The 27,064-nt window shown below is 39.1% G+C and overlaps 1 protein-coding gene across 10 annotated transcripts in view; it reads right to left on the reverse strand.

Moving 5' to 3' along the window:
• Positions 1–26,815, reverse strand: part of LOC134852954 (beta-1,3-galactosyl-O-glycosyl-glycoprotein beta-1,6-N-acetylglucosaminyltransferase 4-like) — a 75,081-nt gene extending 48,266 nt beyond the window's left edge. Inside the window, exons 1-3 of one of the 10 annotated variants that reach the window (XM_063868846.1) lie at positions 26,691–26,802; positions 8,248–8,419; positions 4,537–4,939 (exon numbers count right to left, since the gene is read on the reverse strand). In XM_063868846.1, coding sequence (XP_063724916.1) covers positions 4,537–4,938 — 402 coding nt within the window. In that variant the 5' untranslated portion in view covers position 4,939; positions 8,248–8,419; positions 26,691–26,802. Of the gene's footprint in view, positions 1–4,536; positions 5,476–7,616; positions 8,420–9,752; positions 9,901–26,690 lie in introns of those variants that run through there. The other 9 variants (XM_063868842.1, XM_063868841.1, XM_063868838.1 and 6 more) reach the window with 9 other exon arrangements.
• Positions 26,816–27,064: the final 249 nt, after the last annotated feature.

Below are 27,064 nucleotides of genomic sequence, written 5' to 3' on the forward strand. Positions count from 1 at the left end.
AATGTATTGATCTGAAACTTGAAAGTAGATCAGTGCATTGTCTTCAAAAGTGATTTAGCATTTTGTTCCGATCACTTGAAACATAGGGAGGAATTTTGTATTCGGGTGTGTTTCAGTTTTTTTTCTTTTTTTCTTTTGCTCGCAAAAACAGCTACCACAATTAATCATCGGAGAGAAAAAGTATATATCTTTTAAAAATTTTTTCATGCGTGATTGGAACGACATTTAAAACCTTCCTAGTGTCGAGAAAAACCACTCTGAATTTTTTTGTGTAATTTGGAGTGAGTTGACATGGTTACAATCGCAAAACTTTAATAACTTACACGCTTAAAATGTTTGATTCAAGTGGCAAAAAATATATATTTTTACTCAACTAAGTTAGTTTTTTTGAATATTTTTGCGCTTTCTTGGAAACAGAAGCTTCAAAAATTAAAAAAAACTGCAAAAAAAATTTTTTTTATTTTTTTTATTTTCTTTGTTTTTCTAGGCATTTTCTGCAAAAATGCTTATCCAATTTGCCTATTTAACTACGACTGTTGAAAAGTCCTTTAGTTTTTCGTTCAGATTTTTTAAAATCAAATGACGCAGAAAAAAAACTACTACAATTTGAAAAGATGTTTTTATGGTATCTTTTCAAGACTATCGTCGGAAAAATTTGTGCAATTTGCACAGAAACCGGCTATCCTTGTTTTAGTGTTTCTGCAAATACCTTAACCCTTATAAAAAAAACTCATGGCACATCTAACAATAAAATTGGAATTTTGTATAAAATATATACTGTATAATGTATAAATCCATTTCTGATTTCAATATAAACGATTATTTTTTAGTTCAAAAATTCCATTAAAAACGATTAATTTTTGCAATTGTGAAAAATTTACTCTGTCTATTACAGTATTCTGCAAAACTAGAGCTCGAACGAAGATGTTCATACTTGCGTACAGTCCCCTCCAACATTGGACATCAACATCATCTCCTCATCCAATGCCCTCCCCCCCCCCCCCCCCCCCCCACACACACACACACACACACACAAACATTTCCATCCCCCCAAAACCCCCATTCTCACGCCTTCACGTTTATACTCTCCCAGTTTCCCACCCTCAACATTTTTCCCCTAAGTGGGAGGTGGCCTTTTTACAATTTTCTTATACAACGTGTGTTAGGACAAAAGCAACTGTCATTTCGTTAAAACTCTACACTCTGTTTAAAAATTATATAAAATTTTTTTGAATAGTTGTTATCCGCTATAAACGATTATATTCTATAAAAACAACTTTTTTTATTTGACACAAAAAAAAGAATTTAACCCATTTTTGATTAATCATATTTGATTATTTTGACTTTTGCGGAGACTGACCACGAAAACCTAATAAAGTCAATTATTAACAATAAAAAACGTTAGTTTGATAAGAGTTTTAAAAGCGCCATACGCTTCAGTGCCCAACTGAAAGTCAAACAAGTTTCTGCGAAAACCAAATTTACAAAAATACAACAAGTTTTTGATTTTATTTATCTTCATTTTTGCTTTTCCTTTTTTTTCAAAGAAAAATTGTTGCCAATTTTGATCAATTTATGTTCAGATTCTCTCGTCACACCAAGGTAAAAAAACTAAGAAAACTAAAACAAAAAAACTGGAAAAAAAGTTTTCAAACTATTTTTTTACAAGTTCATGTAGAAAAGTTCTGTGCTTTGTGCATAGAAACCAGCTATTCTGGCTTAGATTTGTAAATGTGATTAGTTGTGCATAGTTGTTGGTTTTTGCTAACTCTCATTTAATTATATGGTGATATTGACCGGCTAGCCCGCTAAATCGATTACTTTTCCTTTAATTACTGCATCGGTCAGTTAATCAAATAATGGTTGACTGGTTGATCAATTTATTGGCCTACACTTGAGGAGCGATTCTAATAATTTTTGATATGAATTTAGCTTCGAGCGTTCAGATACCCGTTTATTAATGATTGAATATTCTGAGATGAAATGGCAGAAAGTTTTGGCCTTTCCGACTAAAACGGTCGCCAAAAACATTAAGTCTCTGCTTGGTTTAACCTCAGAATAACAAATAACCAAAAAACTGTTTTCTTGTAGCGATATCCAAGAATTTTTCAGTGCAGTAGTTAACCATGTTTTTCAGGAGGAAGTTTGTTAATGATATTTGAGTTTCGTTGTTTCGTTGTGACTATCAGCATAAAATCAAACTACTACTCAATGTTTTCCTACTTGGTAGTCAAGACGCTTTTTGCTGCTACACAGAACAACCAAAAATCTAGAAGTTTATTGTAAAGTCAAAAACACTTTTTTCTCGAGTTTAGTTAGAAACATGAGCCTAAATCTGTCCAAAAAAGGTCACGGTTTTCAACTACTGAGTTTTTCGAAACATGGTGCTCATAGCCATATGCGAACAATTCCTTTTTTTAAAATATTTTTTGAATATGAGTAATTATATTCATTTAGCATATCACAATACATAGAACAATCTGCAATTTTAGAGCCGTAATTCTATTGGTGTTCTCATTTTTTTAAAGCGAAATACAAAAAACATGTTTTAACCCAAGGGGAAAAAGTTTATCCGACAATTCCTTTTTTGGAAAAATGGTAGCCAAGCAATTCCATCAATTTTTTAAGGGATTTTTGACGAATTTTGACGAAAGTTGTTTACGCAAGCCATAAATAATATTTCATGGAATCCAGCAAAAAAAGGTGTAGGTGGATAAATAAATTCGCCTAGTCTGAAAGCACATTACTGGATTGCATTACTGGAGTTTATGAAGAAATGCGTATCATAGAATTTTTTTAAATGAAACTTCTACGACAAGAATTTTTCTTCTTAAAAAAATTTCGAAATCCTATAAATTTGTTTTTATTTTTACTTGAAAAAACAGTACCGTTTTCTAACCTGAAGCCCTTTCGTTTGTAAAAAAGTTACTAAGTTTTTTTTTTGTGTGATACAAAGTTTTCCATTTTTTTTCCTATAGCGTAGTCCAGAAGCATTATTTTTACGCAAAACCAAATATCATCATATAGATTTTTTAATTTCAATTTAGACAAAAACATAAACTTAAACTTATCCAAAAAAGGCCACGGTTTTCAACTTCTGAACTTTTGAAATTGAAGCCTCATAGCCATATGGAAATAATTACCAACTTGTTGCAATAAATTGTGAAATTGAATAGTTATTTTTACTAGCATATCCTAATACGTTTGATAATCTGAAACTTTAATGCAGTCAACCTCATTGGTGTTATCATTTGTATAAAGAGGCCACAAACAAATTTCATATATGACAAAATGCTGTTCATACAAATCCAATTATGGAAAAAAATACGATTCATATTTTTTGAACATTTTTTTCTTCTATGAAATGTTATGCAATTGTATGATTTGTATGATGAGGACTTTTTCCTTTAAAGGAAAATTGTTTTGTCTAGCATTGTTTGTTAACCTGTGAATTTTTCCTTCGACTTGAAAGTTTATGGGAACAATCTAGTGATAAAAATTCCCTGATGAGAGAATGCTACTCATAGATTTTTCATGCAATTTTTTAAATGTATGAACTGTACAGTGCTGTTTTAAATTAACCGGACAAAACGCGTTAAACTAGAAATTTAAAACCCGTTTTTCTCAAAATGGGTCGAGTTCAGGTGAAAACTTATTAAGAAAAAACTTGCTTAAAGTTTTAGCAGAATTAATACGGTGTAATTTGTTTTGCGAAATTCGGGCCCAAAATTTTACCCCAAAATGGGTAATTTTGGTGTTTCTTAGTTAGTCAAAAATTACGCCGAAAATACCCAGTCGATCGCAGACTTAATATCAAAGTGAGCCCCTTACGTAGCCCAACAAACTTTAAGATGAGTATTATCTCCAAAAATTTGCGCAAACTGTTTAAAACTTGTTATTAAGCAAAAATTCTGGGTTTTATATAGTAAAAATCACATTTATTGATTATCAAGTAATTTTTTTCTCTTATACAGGTTTATGGAGATTTAACCCTGCTTAAACTTTGTTGGGCTGTGTAAGAGGCTTCTTGTGAAGTATTTTTCCTTATCAGTTAACAAAATAGTTTGAGCGTAATTCTTGAGTAAGTTAAAAAAGCCAAAATGACCCATTTTTGGTGGAAAATTTTTGTTGAGAATTTTGAGAAAAAATGGCACCATATTAATTCTGGTAAAAATCTAAGCAAATTTTGTTCTCTTCACTTTTTGTCTAATCTTAACCCAATGTTGGAAAAACGCGTTTCAAAATTCAAATTTTGTTCGTTTTGTCCGGATAATTTAAATCAGCACTGTATTGGCCATATATGCGAGTTGTATGACTCGCGTTTTTAAATCATTCTGGAAGTTCTTAATAATCAGGCAGGGCATCAATTTGCCAGTTCTCTATAGGTTTTCTCACCTGTGCGCTGTTACGTGATCAAACCGAGCTGCGAAATTTTTAGCTGCTAATCAAAAGCTCGACAAAAAATCATATACTTTTTTTTCTATCACTTAAATGATCTAGATGAATATTAGAGACATCGCTTGCTCTAGTTCTCACCTCACTTGTAGTTTGTGGATTGTAGAAGCCTTCTCTCCTCCGCTGGGACAAGTAGTGCTCACAGGTGGGAAAAGATCCATTCTCAGTCAACTGCAGGGAGAAGATGTGTTTCGACACTGAGATACCTCGGCCTAAATCATCCTCTGACACATTGGCACTGCTGTACAGTCGTTCACACCTGTCTTTCAAGCCGTAGAAGTTGGGCGATGGCTCAATCATTCGAAAAGTGGATGATCTGTTAAGTATGTTGGACGAAGACTCATTGATGAAGAAGTTGTTGACTTTGATCTGTTGCTTTGGTGAGAGAGGAAGATAGACGAAATAGAGGAGAGTGGTGAGGAGGACAGAGGAAAGGAATGTACACTTCAAGATGAAGACCCGGCCGATTCCCTTTGAAGTCATACTTGAAATAAGCGAACAGTTCAGGTCAATAAATGAGGCAACTAACTTAGTCGATTAGTAAACACTCGTTTTTTGTTCATCCTCTGACTTGGTTGGTTCAGGTGTTTAACAACGGGGGCACTTGCTCTTGAACTTGTACTGAAACTAACTCTGTTTTAGGCCCACACGTCGGTTTTGATAGGGTTTAGCAACCTTTGAAGCTCATAACGATTGTGTCAATGAGTGAATATTTGAGAAGGCATGAATTGTTTCAGTCATATTTGAATTACAGACTAGAAATTGTAGAATAAACTACTTGGAGGGCGCCTCTCTGTGTTGCTAGTCTAGATGCAGATGCGCGTGAAGCAGTTTGTCTGCAATAATGAGTAATGAGGGTAATAGTAACAACATTTCATTTCTGTGAAGCATGGTTACCCGCTTAATCAGCTAAGAATATCCCCCCCCCCCGCACAATATGTTCCCATCACAAAATTCACAGCAAAACTCTTCAAGTTTCACATTCCCCCAAAGCTTTTGACAGTAAGATTCGCTGCAAACCTAAAAACAAAGAAAGGTTTTCCAAAACTTCAAAGTTTTCTCGGAGGGCAAGCTCTTTTAAATGTTTAATGATAGTTTAGTTTTGTAGAAAAAGAGTAGATACAATCAGTTTCAGATACCATTACTTTCTTTCCCATCCACTTACCAAACGGTAAATTGGTAATTAAAATTGAAGTGCTTAAATTTTCAAACCACTACTTTTCTCTCCGTTATTATTTTTTTTGAATTCTCGAATTGCGACTGAAAGAGCTCTAGTGCAATACTACAGTTGATTTTCCTTCGAGTTACCTAACATCGCAGAGCGAACCCACACTACGCCATAGTTTCTTTTCTTCCCTTTTTGAGAATGGTCGGGAAAAAATGTTGTCAGGTTGTTATGGTCAGAAACTGAAACTGAAATGAGTCGAGTGCCATTGCAGTATATAAAGAGGAAGAGTTGGCTCTAAATGAACAATTTGTAAGGTAAATGATTTCAGTAGAAAGAGTAGAATGGTGGCCACCCGAGGACTTGTCATAAATCACCCAGCTGTCAATTGTCAGTCGACTGAATTGGAGGAAGTCTTCATGTGACCAAACTCTGACGACATCTCCACTTACCTCACATTATTTCATTTAGAGTTAGCTCTTTCTGTTCAAGTTACTGCAAATACACTTTGTGAGCGACTATGAAAAATGGGCTATTTGCATGGATAAAAATCGATTATATTAGATAATCTACATAATTAAATTGGTTCTTGAATAAATAGTTTTCTCTTTTAAGAACTGCTGAGATCTACATAGACTTATGTTAGTCTGATCTCTCAGCGGTGTACCTCTTCTTCTACACCCCCTGATTATACCCCCGCATTTACACCCGCCCCCGGTTTACAAACCAAACCGAACCCATCCCCCCCCCCCTTTTACACTCCCAACCCCGTTTACATAACAATTTTGCAAACGTGAAGAGGTTATAACCCATTAATCAATCAAAATGGATTGCAAATAGACTGCTGATCCATTCTAATGGGTTTTTTTGATTGTAAGTTATTGGAATTAGTCGATTAGAACACCAATGTTTTATGTTCAAATAATTTGGCAACAAAGACAGAGTTAATGACAACATTTTAGGCAATATTTCTCCCTTATAATGAAATTTTATTCATGAAAGACCGGTGCGGGCATGCTTGCCCGAACTGGCTTTTTATGGATAATAAACTATTACATATAGACTTTCAGTGGCTGTTTTTATAAAACTCAAAACAAACGATTATCATCGACTTAAAATTGACTTTACTTTTACTTTTTGTCAAACCAATAAAATCAATTTCAATCGATTATAACCAGTTATAATGGATTCTTATCAGTTTTTAAATTTTGTGAAAAAGTTTCAATCTCAGTGCAGTGTATTCAAAAATGGACTGTTTTTTTGACTGAACACAACGTTGCATTATATAAACTGTCAGAGAGGTACACGTTAGGGCGATAATGTAAGGGGTGTACGCAGGGGCGGATTTAGGGGGGGGGGGGCGCTTTGGCAGACGCGTTTTTCATGTATTCGACCCCCTGCTGACCCAAAGGGTCCACCCCTTTGGTACTTTTTAAGAAATCCTTTTTTGGCCTACCGACCCTAAAATTTTTCCAAAAGTGCCTTTGGTGCCAATATATACTAATTTTGAGAGGGAGCGCGCGCCAAAAAACGCGATTTATTTGTCAACATTTTCCAAAAAGTGCCCAAAAACGGCTTTTTTGACCTGTTTTTTCAAAAAGTTGCCTGCTGCGCAGAAAATTTGGCCAAAACAATGTTTTTTTAGTGCTTTAGGAGAGCTCGGAAAATTAATTTTGTCGACGTCAAAAAAGGTCGAAATTTTCGATTTTTTTTTTTTGAAAATCCGCCCCCCTCGAGAAAATGCTAGATCCGCCCCTGGTGATCGAATGGGGGGCTACCACGCGCGAACTATATACATGCAAAGTTGATTGGCTTAGATACGCAGCCAAGGGAAATGCAGAAGTTGTGGCCAGTCATGCAAATAAGTTTTTATCAAAAGTTTAGATAAAATAATTAGTTTTTGGGGCAGCGGTGGTGAGCGGAGCAGCTGTTAACCGTAGGATACTCGTGGTCATTTTTGATCCATGCTCGTTGCTTGATGGTGAGGCAACCTTACCCAGCCCAGAAAAATAGTTTAAAAAGTTTTAATTTTTAAGCAGGGGCGCGGTGTTCCATTAAAAGCTGAACAGCTCTTATGGAAATCCTTTCTCCTGTGAATAAATCTTTTCTTTTGTCAATTATATTGAGTCTTAAATCGATTATAATTGAATTGTGTTTTTAAGGAAATAATCTATTATAAAGACACTATAATCGATTTCATGCTCAATGGTCTAAGTTTGCAACAATATTGGATAATAAGGACAAAACTTTGGACAAAATTTTTCAATTATAAATTTTTTCCACAAACTCCGTTGTGGGTAAGTAATCGTTTGACCTGCATAAAGAGGCATTGGTAATGTCAAATTCAGAAAAGTTTGCAGATGAAAATAGTATTTAATTATTGGGAGAAGAAGTTGCATGCGCTCACTCAGCTGGGAGAAATAGGAGAGATAAATAAGTGTGGAGTAAATGAGAGTACAGACCATTCAAAGAAAGTGGCTGTCTGCTCACATGACAGAGTAAACAAGCCATGTAAACATGTGAGCTATAATGAGTTGAAACAAATGAGCTGAGCAGACAAGTGTTCAGGTGGACATTTGATTCATGGCCGTTATTGCCATACTCAGTTTCAGTTATGCAGTTCATACCATCAAACTAACTGGACTGACGAAGAAGTATTCTGTAGATTAGACTCAACACACAGTATATTTGATGTTGCTCGTGGTAGTGTGTTACAGCTACAGCAGTTACTGAAGCCCCACTCTTAAACTGCACAGCTTAATCACTTCACGAAGACACACGAGTTGCTCACACTCTCAGCTATACAATCAAAATAGCAGACTATTAAACTAATTGAATGTAGAATCAACCGTAAAACTTATTTCATTTTAATTATCACAACTGTGAACAAAATTCTAACCAGGATAGCCGGTTGCTGCGCAAGTATCACAGAATGTTCCGACCATACCGCTAATTGTTCTCCCTTTTCAATGGCTGTTTTCAGGCTGACCAATATAAGTGATATTCTACCGATTAAAAAACTAGAGCGTTGACCTTTGACGAGGAAGCTTCAACAAGAACACTCAAGGCAGTTTTGTTGTCTTGGGAGGCATCAAAACATCAAAATTTAAGCTGTCTGCCAGTGCTCGCAAGGTACCTTTTTCACCCGGATCGAGATCCATCACACTTTTAAGAGAGTAAAAACCGTGTAACATGTCATTTTGTAACAAAAATTGCATAAAAATTTTGGATATTGCCATAAGGTAATTTTTAAGTTCAAAATCCAGTTCACATAGCTTAGTCTGGCTTGTGAATCTTTTGATGTGAAAGTACGTAAGTACCAGAAATTGGTAGCGATGATTGCGCCACTGCTTGTTGCGGGTGGCGCTATCGGAGCCATTTTCAGGTTCGCACCGCCTGTGCCATGTCGCACGGTCACGTTTTTCATCAGTCTTTTCCGATTTCTTCGACTCGATAGACCCGTGAGATCTCAACCCGGGAGCAAATTAAAGCCAGGATGTTCAGAAGAACCGGGTCGAGATGCTTACTTTATTTTTTGACCGTGCTCGACCCAAGCGTGGCGGTCCTGCATGTGATCAGCAAATATGCTGTTCTAGCTAATTGCACATTAAAAACACATCACATCTACTGGATCAATTCGCTCAATGCATCTGTTACAATTTTGTCACAAAAAAGTCCGATAAAAACTCATTTCTCGATCTGCTCACTTCAAATATGTTCGAGGTATGTTTCGACTGTTTGTTTCGAGTTTGCGCTCGACATAAACCCTGACTCGGCTATTCTTTTTCGGTCGAACACTAACATGTCGAAAGTTGAAATATAAAGTGAGCACCTCGACTCGGGTGTCACTTGATTATTCATCGTTTTGGATGCAACTGTTGAATCACATGGTTTGACAATCAAACTCACTTTAGAGAATGCGACTCTGGGTTAATCTATTAATCGACAGATAGTAGTACAATTAACAAAAAGCAGTCGAATTATTAAATTTCAAACTAGATAAGAATGATTTCTTTTTCTCGCCCTCCACTCGATGCAAAAATATAGAATCGGAGGTGAAGCTCTCATCATTAGTTCGTGCCGACTGTTAATTTTGTAAAGAACTTTCCGAAACGACTTTTTCCATACTTACTTTGCTCAACGGGGTTAAAAGCAAAAATCATTGGAAAAAATAATATCCAAATGAAGTTATAACAGGAATAAAGTAGTGGGTATATTGGAGGTCTGTTTGTATGCAGACACACACACACACACAGCAGACAGAGTGAACTGGAAGAATAAGAGTCTGTTCACGTGGAAGCGCATGCGGATAATTGAGGAAAGGATGAGGATGGCATATTGGGCATAATATAGGACAGATACAGTGGAAAGTATTGAAGGGGAAAGGGTAGTGGAATGGGACTGTGCCCCACATAACCACACGGGCTAAAACGAAGGCAGCAATGGGGAAAAGAGGCTTCAATGCTATAGTTGTAGTGTATGCCATCTCAGCATGGAAGCAGAATTCCAACGAGGGAAATGCTTGGATGAGAAGATTGGCCTCCTACCCTCCAACAGACAGACAAAGCACTAGGCCGGACAAGGGCAACGAAGCCCACAGTTGAAAACAGTCCCGCAATGCAATCCCCTTTTCTCTTTACATACAATCTTTTGGCTTGACGTCGTATAAAAAACCGGCCGTCAACTTGGCGAAACCCCTCCAACCGGTTATCAACCCCCCCCCCCCCCACGTTTACACCCTCCAAATTTATACCCCCGCGTTTACCTCTTGTTTACATCCCCCTGTGCACACTTCCTCCCACGTTTATCCTGCTCTACGTAGGGGGGGGGGGGGGGGGTGGGGGTAAACGGGAGGATGGTGTAAACGGGGGAGGCGGTAAACGTGGGGGAGGGTGTGGAGGTGTAAACGTGGGGGTTTTTATACTGCCCAAAGGGCTGACATGTGTCGGCAATGGGAGGTAAAATTAACTAGGGAGAGAAAAAAAAACAATTTATGAGAAAAATTGAGAACCAAAAAAGATAAATAATCTTAAAGTTTTTTAGGCCGTGTAGAAGTATGCCTGTGTATTACTTCGGTAACGTAAGAACATCACGAAAAAGAATCACGAAAACAACACGAAAAAAAAACTTTAATTCACATAAATACGCTAGCACACTGGCTGTGTGAACATAAGACACTGACTAAAACGTTGACCTTGGTGGTCCTATGACATATTTAAAAGATACGTAAATATAGTATGACCTCTACACCACATTCCCCTTCAAGGCAATTCATAACTGACACTAAATATACATAGCACCTATAGTGATTTCAAAATAAAATACATTAGTTCGTTCATAGACCTTAACTAGTCTTTAACCGTAGGTTAGAGCTCTATCCCTCCCGAAAGGAGCTCTATCCTCCTCCTCCTTCTCCTCCTCAGCCTAAGTTTTCGAGTTTCTCGAGAATCTGCCGGTGGTCGTTTTTGGTCATACTAATGGCCGATAATTAATCCACGATAACCAAATCGTCGATCGCCAATGGACCGCTAGAATCCCCGCTAGTATTGATGTCCGCTATCCCTTGTATCACGGCCACTGGCTCTATTTTTTCTCTCCACCTTTCTCGTCCGCACTTGAATCTTGTGGTTGTATTGAAATCGCCACTGCTTCCACAGCCTTTGGCGTTTCCCCTTAACCGAATCAACAGCTTTTGGCAATTTGTCTGTGATCGCTTTCTGGTTTCCGTTTGTCATTATTGAAATGTTTTCGTTTCGGTTGTCGCTTGACTTAATTGGGGTAATAGTCTTAACTCTTCTAGCCGCCGGTAACGTACGGTTCAAATTGCTTGGTCTAATTTGTACCAGTAAAACTCTCCCAGCCTGATCTGTGCTAGTTTTTTGAATTTCCGCCGAGGGCAACGTCGACAAGTTTACTCAGATTCGGATTGCGGCGACTGTTCCATAGTCGGGCTTCCAGGCCCTGATATAACGATTGTAATCGAAAACCGTCGATAACTTTACGTGCTTCATCTGTCATCGTTGAGATTCCTGATGAATGGTTAATAGAGCGCCTGAGCTTATCCAGAACATCAACAAAATGTCCGGAAACTTGTTGATCAAGAACTGTCATGTCGTCCTGGATGTAATCCTTCCCCAGTAAAAGCGGTACAATTCTCTTTCAAAATATGTATCGTCTGCTCTCCGTCTTTTTGGGCTCGGAATCTTCTTCGGAGACAATTGCACAATAATTCTCTTACTGTTTTTGCGGTACTAGTTACCGCGTTACTCCCTCCTCTATTGCGATTCACTAAACTTGGCGTACCACTCGTCGCCGCCTTTGACAATCCTTCTAATTCTTCATTTGAGGTGTTTTGCGTCTGTCCTACTACGTTCACACCCGCTGCGCCGCCGGTAACTACGCTCGTAACAACCTGTCTCCCAAGAACTTAGGTGGCCGACGCTCCCTTAATGGCCGTGTTTTATGCCGAGTTACCGCTTTATTCTGTTTGACGGCACTCCCCTGGCTCGGACCTGGACTAGTCTGCGGCGGGGTTTTCGGCTCCTCCTGTGTTATGTCTTTTGGCACCTTTTGAGGTGATGACATTACCGCTTCGGATTTTGGCCCTTGCGTGTGCATTTCCTGTGAGTTATCGATATCTCTTTCCTCCGATTCTTCCTCCCCGTCCTCCGCGGATGACAATTCGATTTGATTATCCGGTACTGGGACTGGCCCCATTCGAAACGCACTTCCCTCCTCCGAGCTGGAGTATGGCACGGTGCCTCTCTGAGAAGTTCCTTCTGTCGATACGAACGTTTGAGACTCCTCTTTCATGTCAGTGGCATGCTTATTTTCCACTATCCGTTCTGATGGCAATATGTCCGGTTGCTGCTGCACTTCTATATCCTTTCCGGACTCGCCGTTGACATAAGCCCCTCCGATGAGCTATCGATCAAAATCGGATCCTCCGCAGTTCTACTGGTTTGATATGCCCCGACTTACAAGGTGGTTTTTCTCTCTCTTTAGAAGCCGCCAACGCCGCTGTTTTCCGTGCATCCCACTCGGTTTGTACTCCGTGTGAACACGTGTGAACATAAAACACTGACTCTAACGTTGACTGGTCCTATGACCTTATATAATAGCATACGTAATTATAGTATGACCTCTACACCACAGGCCGAATCAAATTTTAATTTATCTGTAATATGTATCAGGCCAAAATCAATTATTAGATTTTGAATATACTGCACTTTCCTTAGAAATTTCAGGAAAATTACCAACAGATGGTTTATTATCTATTATAATTGAGTATAATTGACTAAAATTGATTTTTTTATTTTGTCAAAGAATAAATTATACTCCATTTTCAATCGCTTATTAGGGATCTTTTTCTAAAATTATAGAGTCTGACAGTGTAATTTTTATCTAATCGTTATTCTCCATAAAACTCCAGTACGGGATGATTTTCATTCTATAATAATCATACTCAGTTCGCAAAAAAATGGTATTTCCGAAGCCTTGAATGTTCCACCTGCTTTTTAACATTAATCAATCAGTTTAATTTTTTGAAATTGAGGTAGCTTTTAGAAAAAATAAACAATCGAAAGTTTTGGTCAATCTTATAGTCTTTTATTGAAAACTTCGCCCCATAGGCCATGGAAAGTATAAATTATGCATTTAGCGTCTAGTAACGTACCACCAAGACTGCTTGTGTCTTAGGGCAAAGCCGTGAATGTACCGACTGCTTTTGAAGGCCAATTTTAAAAAATGAATGACTGGTTGACGAAGTAATTGCGAAGAAAAAATAATTTTTGTGATAGGATTTTTTCAAATTTTTTTGTGCCTATTGGCCGAAGTAGCACTTTTCCAGCCACTGTAACTTCCAGAAAATCATCACATGTAAAATATCTTTTTACACTTCATTTCAGTTGGTAAATTGTTCTGTCACAAACTCTTAATTGAAAAGTCGACAATTGACTGAAAAAAAAACACCCCAGGCATAAATATTCTGAGCAAGGTTATATGGCTGCTTACCTATTAACATCACGAAGAAATCGGGCGATAGTTGTCCCTAGTTTGGCTGCTAATTTGACAAAATCTAATTTTTCAAAAATTGATAACAGGTAAGAATCAATTTTAAACCTGAGCTCAAAACTCGAACTAGAAAGGGAAAATTTTTTTAGCATTGAGATCAATCATAGCAAACATATATAAATGAACTTTAGGGATCAAATAATTGAGCCGTTTATTTTCTGAAAATTAATTTCCATAATTTTAAATGAGACTAGTTTGCTCGTACCAAGGCAACACCTTGAATATTTTGACTGCATGTTAATGATCATGGAAAAAGTTCAACTATGAAATTTTCGTAACAAATGATTCAACCCCCAGTCGCTATTTGAAAAAAAAGATAATTGTAACATCTAATAACGGGTTTATTGGAATAACTACCACACCTCTATTCAACTATTTAACCTCGTTTTCTAAGTTTGAATTTCAGTCAGTCAGAATCGGGCATAACTAGCAGCATAATTTAATATAAACCAAGTCAACTATGTGGTGGAAGGTATCATTTTGGTCAGTTTTGTGACCACATTTGATTCATAGAAATTATTTTGGAAATACTATACAATGTGGTAATATGGTGGACTGAAAAACATGTATATTTCCATATGTAAAAAGCGAGTTGTCCAAAGTGGCAGAAAAAGAACCTCAAGCTGCTTTAGTTGGATTAACAAGATCACTGCAATGCGAATGGAATTTTGTCCAGAGAGTAGTCAAAGATACGTCGCAGTTGTTTGCTCCTCTCGAGAAGATGTTGGAGGAAAACTTTTTGCCGAGCTTACTAGGAACTTCTAGTGTCAGATCGTGTTTTGTATTCACTTCCTGTCAAAAGAGGGGGACTAGGTGTACGAAATCCAATAGAAGGTTCCGAACTAGCATTTTCCACTTCACGTGAAGCAACCGACTGTCTCGTGAGTTCGATCCTTAACCAAGATGATTTCGACCAAACTCTACACAAAACAAAAATGAGAGAAGCAAGAAAAAATCACGAGGAGAAACAAAATGCCGTGGACAAAGATAAACTCGATGAATTGCTTGCAGTTTTACCAGCAGATCAGAAACGAGCGATCCGGAGAATAATCGACAACAACTGTTCCTTGTGGCTAACTTTGCTGCCCTTGTTGAAAGATAATTTTGATTTGTCAGCCACAGAGTTCAGAGACGCTCTATGTGTCAGGTACAGAAAACCACTCAAACGTTCTTTCTCGAGATGCGATGGATGTCAACAAGATTTTGACTTACAGCATGCACTTTCTTGCAAGAAGGGCGGACTGGTAACACTACGACACAACGAAATAAGAGACGCAGTGGGCGATCTTGCTTCAATTTTGTGTGTGGAAAGATATGAAAAGAGAACCTGTCGTAAAAGAACCAGATATAGAAAATGGAACCCCGGCACTAATTGCAGATCTTTCAGCTCGTGGGGTTTGGGATAGACAGTCGGCTGCGTCGTTCGACATCCGTGTTACAGACACTGACGCTCCGTCTTACCAAAACCGCAATCCCATGAATGTACTGAAAACTGCAGAGATTGAGAAAAAAAAAATAAGTATGGACCGGCTTGTGAAGAAAAGCACATGTCTTTCACTCCACTTGTCACTTCAATAGATGGTGTTTTGGCACCGGAGTTCACGTTTTTCCTCAAACAACTAGCAGATGGTCTGGCATCAAAATGGGACCGCCCATATAGTCATGTCATGTGCTGGGTGAGATGTAGAATTTCATTCGCTATACTAAGAGCAACCAACATTTGCATCAGAGGCACAAGATCCAAATGCCGATCCCTCGGCGTTGAGGACGGTTACACACTTGGAATGGCATTCTAAAAATTCACACGATGTTAACTGGGGCTTTCATCGCGCATAACTGACTCCTATGATATTAGAATTTCGACACCATTTGCATAATATTTCGAAAAATATGAGAAGTTTGAAGATAAAAACACAGGATGACAACTGTGAACAAGCAACGAAAAACTTTTCCTTGCACCATTCGAAACCAATTTATTTTGATTTTAAGTCAAATTATACTTTTTTTGAAAAAAAAATGTATATTTCCTTTGTTTATTATTGAAAAAGTTTACCATTTAAATCTAATATTTTCATATTTTTTTCATGTAATCAGTCAATTATCTATTTGGTTCATTTTTTCAACATTTTGTTTCACTTAGGTCCACGTTTTACATTACTAGCAGAGTCTGCACATAGCTAGCCAGTTTCTCTGCATTGTAGAACATCCATAAATATTTCTCTAGGTTAAGAAATCATGGTCTGATCCAAGACTCCTCCAATTGGTCCTTGTGCCTCGGAAGCACACACTGGAAACACGGAGCACGGCAAAAGACAGCCGGCACTTCACCCAGTTCATAGTTTTACTATAGAGTTTCTCCCACTTGGTAGATAATGCTTCTCCTTTTCTCCGAAGGAAACTTATAAATTCAGGAGCAAGCATCCCATCAACAGACACGAAAAGAGGAGTGAAAACATATGTCTTTCCTGACACGCGTCTGAATATTTTGTCTTTTTCTCAACCTCTGCTGAGTGCAAAACATTCATGGGGCTTCTCTTCTGATAGGAGATGGCGTCGGTGTCAGAGACACGAATATCAAAAGACGCTCCCCCTGTCTAACATAATCTCCACGACAAAATAAATCTGCAATTAAAGCGGGTGTCTCATCTTGCGGGTTGTATTCTCTAATAACAGGCTCTCTCTGTACATCCTTCCACACTAAGTCGCCTTCAGTATCCCTTATCTCATTGTGCCGTAAAGTTAGGAGACCACCTTTTTTGCTGGCGAAGGGTTGGCGAAGGGATCAAGTTTTTGTTGAACCGGACATTTAATGCATCCCGGAACTCCAATTCCGAAAGATCAAAGTTTTCTGCAGCAATCGGTAACGCTGTCAGCCAGGCAGACAAGCTTCCTTCATTCATTCGTTTTACTGCGCGAACTTGGTCTGCTGGTAGCTCATTCAATAACTCCACAACAACTCTTCATGTTTTTCTTCCATTATTCGATGATATTTTTTTCCGCGATCGAGACATTTTCTTTCTCTGGTCTTCATGGGAAAAAACGTGCTGATCAACAATAGCATCATAAAAAATCGTAACTGCTTCCCGTGACATGTTGTAAGACTCATCAGCGAAACTGGTTGGGTTATACACTCCAAGACCACCCTTTCTTGCTGGCAAACAAAAGAGACGTCTCTACATCGATGAAATCGACGAAGTTCCAAGTATCGCAGGTAAGAATTTCTCCATCAGAAGTTTCTCTAGCCGTTAAAAAAGCTCAGTCCTGATAAAGCACACTGTGGTTCTGTTTTTGTCACAAAAGAAAGTTTCTCAATTTTGTCTACCCATTCAAGTTCTTTCTTTTTCAGGTAGATGTCCTTCTCGTTTCCGTCTCCAATGAAACCGCTCAAAAACCTCTTCCCTTCCACTATAGTAATCGAGTGCTTGTCAAAGATTTGATGCGCTTCTTCAGAATACTGTTTATCGACAACCAGAAAACTTTCGGAAGGCTCTGGAAAGTAACCGAAGGCGGGAACTTCCTCAATCAAGTTTTTGAGCCATATCTCCATTTTCTTGAGTTTGCTGTGGCCGCAGAATCATCAGCATACCAACTTTGTAACACATTGTTCGGATCCTTTAACTTCCGAATCAGGGGAAGAAGTGAAACACCATAGAAGAACATTGCCAGTGGGTCTCCCTGTGCGGTTCCTTTTTTACTGTATATCACTTCATCGGCGCCAGCAACGAAAAGCGACGCGAAGCCTCTGTAAGTATTGAAGAGAAATTTAGAACAACTAGGCCAAAATATTTGAACATTCCATTACGTTGTTTCACGATTGAGCGAGTTGAAAGCATTTGATGCATCCATCAACAGCATGCCACAGCCATCTTTCTTGTTGTCATCAAAAACATCAGAGAGCGCATGAATTGCACCTTCAACGCCAGCTTTCAGCCCACAAGCTAATTGATCAGTCGAACATGTTTCTTCAAGTTCAATTTTTGCGAACTCAGCCACACTTTTGCTAATTATTCTCCGTAGACAATCGCCTATGCCAATAGGTCGCACGCCAGGACATTTATCAAGCGCAATCAATCTTCCCGAAACCAGTGCTCGCACTTTCGACCATGGTAAGATTTGATTGCACATTTTTGTGGCGAGAGTTGCAACTTCGTCTCTCAAGTGTGAGCTCTGAGCCCCATGACGTAATAAAACCGTCTGCCAATGCTCAAAATCTGTTCCCGAAGCTTAATGAAGCAAACACTTTCGAGACACGTCTGTTGTCCAAATTATCTTGATTTATTTGTTTCTTTTTGCCACATCTCACTGCTTCCGCCAACAACCTGTCAAATTTGTTTTCCTTCCATTATTCAATGCGCTGTCCAATAAGTGTTCGAATGTCTTTTGATGCTTTGATCAATAGATCTCTTTGTAACAAAACACGACTCATCACCAGAACTCTTTCTGAAGTGGAATCAGCAGTGGTAGAGAGACGCTTCAATTCATGTGTCAGGAAGTCCACCTACTTCCTACCAATGTTACCATTAGGCAAAGTATTTAGTCTTTTTGGCAGCCGTACGCTTTTCACCTTTCTTTCAGTCCAAATCGAAAGATCAAGACAAGTTGATTTGTCTAGTGACGCACCGAATGCTTCCATCATTATGTTTTTGTCACGGCTTTCAAGATTCGGATCCGTTTCTTGTAGCACATCTTCCATTTGCAGGTCTTGTATGGCTTGAGTTAATCCTGTGCGGCCATTGCTTGTCGTTGTAACATTAATGCGGTCATTGTTATCTTGTGATATTAATAAGTCTTCCACTTCAAACCCGCTGGTATTGGAAACACTGAGTTGCGAATTATACCCCAGATAACTAGGCGGTTTGATAATTCTCTGAGTCCGCCTCATGAAATCACGAGCGTTCCCCGAACCAAACTCGAACTCTTCCCGAGCACGTGCCACTCTGCTCCAGAAACGAGCTCCTCTCCAAACTCGAGTTCCAAGCACCGGCTCTGCATCCAACACGAGCACCAATCCACAAATAAGCTGTACTCCGAACACGTGCTCTGTTCCAAACTCACCAGCTCAGCTCCAAACACGAGCTCTGATCCAAATACGAGCACTGCTTGACATAAAATGTCCTCTCAGTTGTCGATGTTGCAGTGGTTGTTATTTTTTTTTCTTGTTTAACAAGACACGTTCAAAACAATCACAATATTTAGCAAAAAAATAGATATTTTCAATTATTTTTAAATTGCTTTTTCTTTTCGAAATTATGTAACAATAAATTTATTTCAAAAATCTGTTCTTGAAATTCACATAGAAAGAGTAAAATTGTTCAAATTCATCATCTGCCTTGAGAAATTTGATAAATCGTCTTCATCACCAGATATGCTATTCTGCAATTCAAATTGGAAAAACTATTTCGTCGTCCCTCGCATAAGTTTCCATGGAAAAAACCACATGTTCATAAGTTATTGTACGCTCAATTTTTTTAATCTCTGTAACTAGGAAACAACATTGGTCTGACAAAGTTTTATTTGAATTTCCGAATAATCCAGAAAACTCACAACGTCAAGTTCATAATTCCAGCAATACTCAGCTCCGATTTTAATTATTTCGGCGCAAGCTAGTCACAAGAACCGGTAATGTCCTTGAGACAAATTACTCTTTTTGGTGGTCAGCCTCAATCAAGGCTGGACTGAATTAGAACCAAAAAACAGTTAAAAAAGGTCAAGTGGGGCTATAGCTCCTCGAGTTTACTGTATTAGGGTCTGCTTATGGGGGATTCGAACCCGCGCCAACTGGCAAGTCTGTATACATTTGGAGTAGTAGGTCGCTCGTCCAACTGTGCTTGTTTTGTCTGTATTTATGCTCTAGTTACATTTGGTTGCAACATCCTCACCCCTTGAAGAAGGAAGAACCGGAGCGAGCTTAACGGTCGGCCGAGTGACTTCACGGGTTGCAGTCTTAACAAGAGCGGATCGGGCGCAACCGTCCTGTCCGTAGTTTAGCTTGACGAATCGGGCGAGGGGGTACTACCAACGCAGAATATCGGGCTCAATCACCCATACGAGATCGCCTGTCTTGAGAGTGAAGTCAGATTGAGTGTGCCACTTGACACGCTTATTCACTGAGGGAACATATTCTCGAAGCCAAGGAGACCAAAATGCGTTAGCATACGACAGCGCTCGCACGTACCTTTTCTTGTGGTCGAAGTACTCCCCAGGTAAAAGCGAAGGTAAGCTTTTGGCATGTTGTCCGAGCAAAAATTGGGTTGGGGTTAACGCTTCTAACTCACGTGAATCAGTACTAACGGGAGTGATTGGCCTCAAATTCAAAGCCTGCTCAACTAAGCAGAGTGTTGCGCCTAACACCTCTTCAGTAACTCGTCTACTGCCTAGTATATCATAAAGCACGCGCTGCACACTTCGGACGAGGCGCTCCCAGGAGCCGCCAAGATCGGGTGCGCTTGGCGGGTTAAGTTTCCAAGCAACACCTTTGTGTGCAAAAATGGTCGGAGCCATGCCAATCCAACTCTTGAGTTAGGCGAGTAGTTCTTTTTCGGCACCAACGAAGTTCGTGCCGTTATCCGACCAGATTTTGTTTGGTGTACCACGGCTCGCAATAAACCGCTCAAGGCCCATGACACAAGAGCTAGTGACCAGAGATGGTACATTCCCAAGGTGTACAGGCCTGGCGGTGAGGCAATTGAAAAGAAATCCCCATCTTTTTTCAGTGCTTCTGCGAATCGAAACGTAAAGCGGACCAAAGTAATCAACACTCGTATGATTAAAGGGTGGTTTCCTATAGCCGCGACATTCGACAGGTAAACCGGACATAATTAGCTGGATTGTCTTTGCTTTGCGTTTACGGCACGTTACACATTGATTTTCGATAGACTGAAGTAGTCGACACATCCAAGTATTTTATATTTTATTTTTGAAACGGAGCGCATGTAATCTAAACCTAGATGAAAATGCTTTTGGTGGAAGTTGCGGGCCAACAAGCGAATTAGAGTTTGTAGGGTGTCGAGTGATATTGGGTTCTTAGTAACAAACTCGGTATTCACTAAGCGAACGATCCGGCCGGTGGAAAGAATGATACCAGCGATACCGATAAATAGAGAGTATGAGGCAGTTTTACTACTATTCTTAATATGTTTACCAGCGGTGAGTGTTTTCAGCCCAAAGAGGAAGGATTTATCTGAGCAAGATGAATTAGTTTGTTTTCTGCAATATTAAGTTAAGTGGGGTCGTTGATCCGTAAGTCGTTACCGCGAAAACAATTATGTGGAGGCAGCATCCTCAACATAAAGGCGATAATTCTTTCATATCTCGTAAAGCAACTAAGCCTTTTTCCAATTGAACCCGTGTTCGGTATGTTTGATGAATGTGACATCGGTGACGAAGGAGAGATGATGTCTCCAATCAATTATCGACATCACAAGAAGGAACCTTCAAACAAATTTTATTGATCACATGTTCGTCGGGTATAAACGGCCAATCAGTAGTCCTGAGAAAGCTCGGACCAATTACCCAGCTGCTATCCTTGAGAGCTTCCGAAGAAATCCCCCGCGTACCAGTATCAGCTGGATTATCGCAGCTCATCAATAGTGGTCGATTCGAGGATCTCGACGACATGGTTTAGCGACGAGTACAAGTAATTTGTCACTGGAATTAAGCCACTGCAAAAGTGTAGTACTATCTGTCCACATGTATACATGATTAATTTTACAGGTAAGTGCTTTCAGTATATCATCTTTCAGTCCTGTGGCGAGTAGAGCAGCTTGAAGCTCTAGCTTCAGTATAGACAGCGCTTTCATGGGCGCAACGCGAGCTTCATCAAAGATGAAGGATATTTTAGTTTTGTGCGAACTCGATAGTCGCGCACGCAAAAATCCAATCGCACAGAAAACGTCCTGCGAGCTATCACCGAACATGTGGAGCTCAATTTGATCCACAGATTCAGTGAAGTAACAGCGGAAAATAGTCAATTGCCCTAAGAGAGGGAGACCGGAGTAACACTCGAAAAAAAAAATTCTTTTGTCTTTTGGCACTTTGTCGTCTCCACTTTGGCCACTGAATTTCCAAACATCTTTGAGCAAAAGACGGGCCCTAACTGTGTATGGAGCTACTAACCCAACAGTTTCAAACACAGAAGACGGTTCGGTGAGTTTTTGCCTGATCGAGAGGACGATCCATGCCTCTGCTAACAATCAATGTGTCTTTCACATGGCCCCACTCAAGACCTAATACATGTGATGAAAGTTCGGCACCGTTACGTACTTCTTTGATGGGTGAAGACGAGGTTTCGCAATCTTTGGATTTCATGTCTAAAGTAATTTGATCAGCGTTACTAACAAATTTAGCCAAAAGAAATCATCCCAACTTAAGTCATGAAACCAAATCATGGCTAAATTAAACTGCATAAAAGTAATCGTTCATGCAAAATTTTTCCTTTATGGCCGAGGCGGCCTCAGGGTATGTGGACATTTTATCAGTTGCTCTTTTTCGCAACGCGAAATTGGAGCATGTAGGCAAATTTGGTGCGACGAATATATGGCGAAAATACTGGTGAACTACATCATTGGAAGTGGTATCCTCGCGCCACCAAAAACGGAGCGAAATTTGATCGCGGGCGAGGACTCCTACTTTGTAGAACATACCCTCTATATCCGCGGAGACGGCGTTCTTGTGTTGACGGAATCGCAAAAAGTACAAAAATTTAATCCGGACCCACCAATAAGGACCTATTTAAAGATGGGCCGTGAAACTTAGAAGCCCCATTAAGGACTCGGCGCACCTTACCCGGCTTGTTCGGATTTAAGACGGGGTGGCGCGGAAGATACCACTGGCGATCGGAACCCTTACGTGGATCATGCGGTTCGACAGTAACGACATAGCCTTTCCCAATGTCCTCGCTAATTGTGTCTGCGTATCTTTCGCGCAAATCGTGGTCTTTACTTAGCCTTCTCTTCAAGGTTTTAAATTGGGCGAGTTACGGTAATAATAGTTCGGTGGACTGATAGTACTGTCAATCCAAAGCATAGTATCTTTCGCCTTTGTGAACGATTTCAGAATTAAAGATGTACGAAGCATGTTTATCCGGGGCGGAACAGGCACCGACTTGTTTGAAAGCACCATAAGATTCCAACTCGTACCAAGATTTTATCTGGTCAGTCAAAGAAGAAGAATCTTCAACAAAACACTTGAAACACGAAGAAGTAGAACCATTGGACGGCGGCAACGGACATATTACGACTCAACCTATCGGTAGGCGAGCGGAACACGGTGAGTTATTATAATCTCACAAGATGAACTTCATGTGTCTAACGGCGTGGTAGTAGTCTTGTCCTAGAGTAACTTCAATGTCCTCATAAGTATATTGAGTGGGCTTAATAGGTGCTAATTATGGATATTTTTTCTGCAAATCAGCAAAATTGATCAATTCGGAACCAATCCTCCAATCCTAAGTTTGTCTTCAACGTATGCACACAGAGGTAATACGAAATCACTAATATTCGGCTCGGAGGAACCTGTAAACTTGACCCTCTGAGTCTCAACAACGGTGGTTGTGTTGAAGCCACTAATTGACAAGCTAACGGGCTCCCCTACTAGGCCGAGACGGTTAACGAGTGACGCAGATATTACCGGAAACCCAAGAGTACCTAGAATGGCGCCTGAGTCGATGCACTATCACAAAGAACCAACGTCAGGAGACTGGTTACATCCGAGGACACACCACGTGTTGCAATCAAAAACAACCCTTTAGACGGTTCAAGGTCATGTACATCACTAATAGCGACGTGATATTCTCCTCGGACTTGTTTGCTCCATTCTTATTTCAGTCATTCGAATTTTCCTTCCGAGGAAATATTTTATCGGCTCCATGGAGCCACACAATATGTTCAGCATTCTTTTCCTTAAAAACCACACAATTCCACAATGCTTGAATACCCTTACACATAACGCACGGCGGAAACTTAGACTTATTTTGTGCTTTACTAGTTACCTTGATATTGGTTGCAAAAATTTTAGTTGTTTTTGGCTTAACTGTTTCCTCTTTTTTTGCCTTAGAGTTAAGTACACGATATCTTTCAAGCCCCTCGGCTTTTCTTTTCAACCATTTATTAAAATCTAAGATTGCCGGGTGCTGCCAATTATGCATGGATCAAGCTTTCTTGAGGTTAGGCGGAAGTTTACTAACAGCTTGGCTTAACATGTTAACACTCTTCAGCTCATCGTATAATGACAATGCTTTCAAAACTGCTACGAGGCCAGATATGTGCGTCCTAAGTGGAGGAAAAGTATTCCACTTATCAAGATGCGCACCAACAAAAGCGTGTGTTTGCCCAAGATTCCGTTGCAAGGTGGCCAATGCATCCATGTATATAACGCCACTATAACTGAACTCCGCAATTGCATTTTTTTCTTTACCTGTGATGAGTGTTTTAAGTATCAAGATGAGTGTCGATTTCGTATCATCTGTGAGAACAGCGGAATTGCCGTGAAACTGGGCTAACTTCCATTCAGGAAGATAAGCTTTGCGGCTATGAATTATTAATTCCGCCAACTCACGAGCGGGGAGAGAGGTCGATCCGATGAACAACCTTGGTTCGGGTTAGCGGAAGACGTTGCGTAGTATTTGTTGACTGGCTGATAGCCAGTATTAGTATAATTGACAAAATGCGGAACATGTTGAGGATTACCTGGCGGATTAATAAAATACACAGTCCCACCACTAGTATACTGTAGCCGGAACAGAACCGAGGATATGGAGGAAAGTTTAGTTCAACAGGTATTCTCGCTCTGAACGTCGTCAAAACCTTTATCTCTAAGCGTAAGGACCAGATACTAATTGAGAAGTAGAAAGAGCTTCACCAGTCTCCTTCCCTCGAGTTAAAGACTCTCCTCCTTCTAAGGCGTTATAGCGCTAATCCTAACATCCATAAGACGCGTAAGAAAGCTATAAAAAATAGGCTTCAGGCAGCAGCTTTGAAACGTCAAGTTCCCCCATCTTGAAAACTAATGCTTATATACTAATGTCATATTTCTGCCTCGTCGTTTCGGTTCTGAGGTAGATCGGTTTCGGGTAGCTAGCTGATTGACAACATTTCATTCACCGTATTTAACCGTAAATTATTCGTAATTATCAAAAATTTCACGTCAACAAAGAATAACGAACTGACATAAAATTCAGTATTCAAAAGCAGAATTCAATGTCATAAAATAGGCAAAATGAAAACATTAAAAGTGTCAACTTTAAAATGCCGCCTGAGCAATTTGTCAATTTTGTTTTGGTGCTTTAGTTTTTTGGCTTTTTTCAAACACTGTTGTTCGTTCACCAGAAAATTCATTAGTTACGATCTTGATTTTTCTCGCTATGAATTCGAATTCTAGCGAGAACAGTTATTTTCAATCAAGCAAATTGCCAGTTTTTGACCGTCTGTTTTTTTTCTTTAGGCAACAAGCATCTCTCAGATGGTATACATAATTTTCACAAGGTATTTACTTTAAAGTTGAAATTTGTCTCAAGAAGTGATAAAAAGTAAATAGTCATAAAAGGTCGGGGTTTTAAGAAAAAGCAGACTGTTCGTATCAGGGCGACGCCCTACATCTACGACTGCCTTTTAACATCTAAGAAGAGGTGATCGGTTGGAAAAGTTCGATTAAAGTTTCAAGGAAACGAAGTTTTTTCAATCATTTTTTTGTGTTTTTTAACCTTTCCCCCAAACGCTATGTTGAGAAAAAAAACGAGATAATTAGCAGACGGAAAACTAAGAAATAGACCGACCAGCATACCCTAATTCAATTTGGGACACAATTTCTAATACGGATTAAAACTTGGCTGACAAGGCATTAGCACGAAATCTATCGCGCCGTAATTATCGAAATTGGAAAAACAAAAACTGGCACTTTGTAAGCCCCATAGGTTTTTAAAAAATTGATCAATGGTAAAATTTGTACGAACAGCTAGGTAAAAAGCCAATTTGGTCTTGAGAAAAAACCAACCAGAGCTTAACTACTCCGTCCTTTCTTAGACAGTTGGAACAGCAAGACTGCTTGTGTTGTATGTCAGGCAGAGCCCTGGATGTTTCCACTGCAGTATAACACCAATCAAAATGTTTTTAGCTAAAATTGGTTTAAAAAATCGAAAAAAAAATATTACCCACTCGCTATATAATGTTTATAGGGATAATTTTAGCCTCTAGTATTTAAATGATAAGACCAATTGACCAAACATTATTGGGCGTTAATTACCCCAACTTGGCCAAATTAGCTATTTTTAAACCCCCCTACTTTTCAAAAAAAAATTATCATAGTGTATTTTTTTCACATTTGAGTTCCGTATTATAATATCTCTTTTATGATTGATACAATTTATCAAAAATGCGGGACAAATCTGAAAACGAGAAAATTAGTCAAATAAGTCGAAATCTAAACAGAAAACCTAAGACTTTGAAAGGGACAATTACAAAAAGACTGAATCAAAAGAATACACAGAGCACAAGTACTTCGTAATTTCCTATAAAAATCGGATCATTAAAATTTTTAAAAAAACATTGCATGGGTAAGAAAGAACACACCAAATAAAACTTTTATGTAACTTTCTGTGGAACTTGAACTTTTTTGTTTGCTGTGTTTTTTATCTAAAATCATTTTGGGCCTACAAAATCGAACTTTTAGAATCAAACAACTACAAAAAAAGTTGAAGCGTTAAGAAATAACTTCAACCCCCTTTTTGGGGCATACTTGAGACAGCAGTTTGTTTTTGAGATGTTTTGTTCTGTTCTCCAAACTTATGAATGAAAAATTAAACCATGCAATAGAATCTTTTTCAGTTTGGCCACGAGCTAAACTCGATTGGAGAAGTCACCCATATTTTGTAGTAATTGCTGCTCATGTCCACAAAAACTACTCAAACTTCTGTGGTTCACAACTCAGGAAAAACTCAAGAAGTCCTGAAGTTTCATAAAAATGAAAAAGACAGCAGAAGAGAACAGACGACATTCATACATACCTGAGAGGAAACATCAGAGAAGCAGAGACAATTGGGATAGGTGATGAGGAGAATGGAAAGGGAGTTAATGTGTGTGGCCTTACATTTCATGTTTAGAGGCGGAAGTTAAAATCGCCAACCGGCTGATAAACATCACACGCACATACCATGTTAAAAGGGGCGAGAACTGCGTGCAGGGGTGTGCTTTGTTATCCACTAAAATACATTCATTTTTCATAAACCAATTTACTTTTTTCACTCCACCTAAGCTGATTGTAGAAAGGAAACGGTTGTTTTTTCTTCCCATTCTTATTTCCTCCTCTGTTTCACACGACAGAGAGAGAGATTACTCTGAAAAGCAAGCGGATTCCAAACTAATGACGACAAAACACAGT

Source organism: Symsagittifera roscoffensis, chromosome 8 (assembly GCF_963678635.1).
Source record: "Symsagittifera roscoffensis chromosome 8, txSymRosc1.1, whole genome shotgun sequence".
Classification (NCBI taxonomy): Eukaryota; Metazoa; Xenacoelomorpha; order Acoela; family Convolutidae; genus Symsagittifera; species Symsagittifera roscoffensis.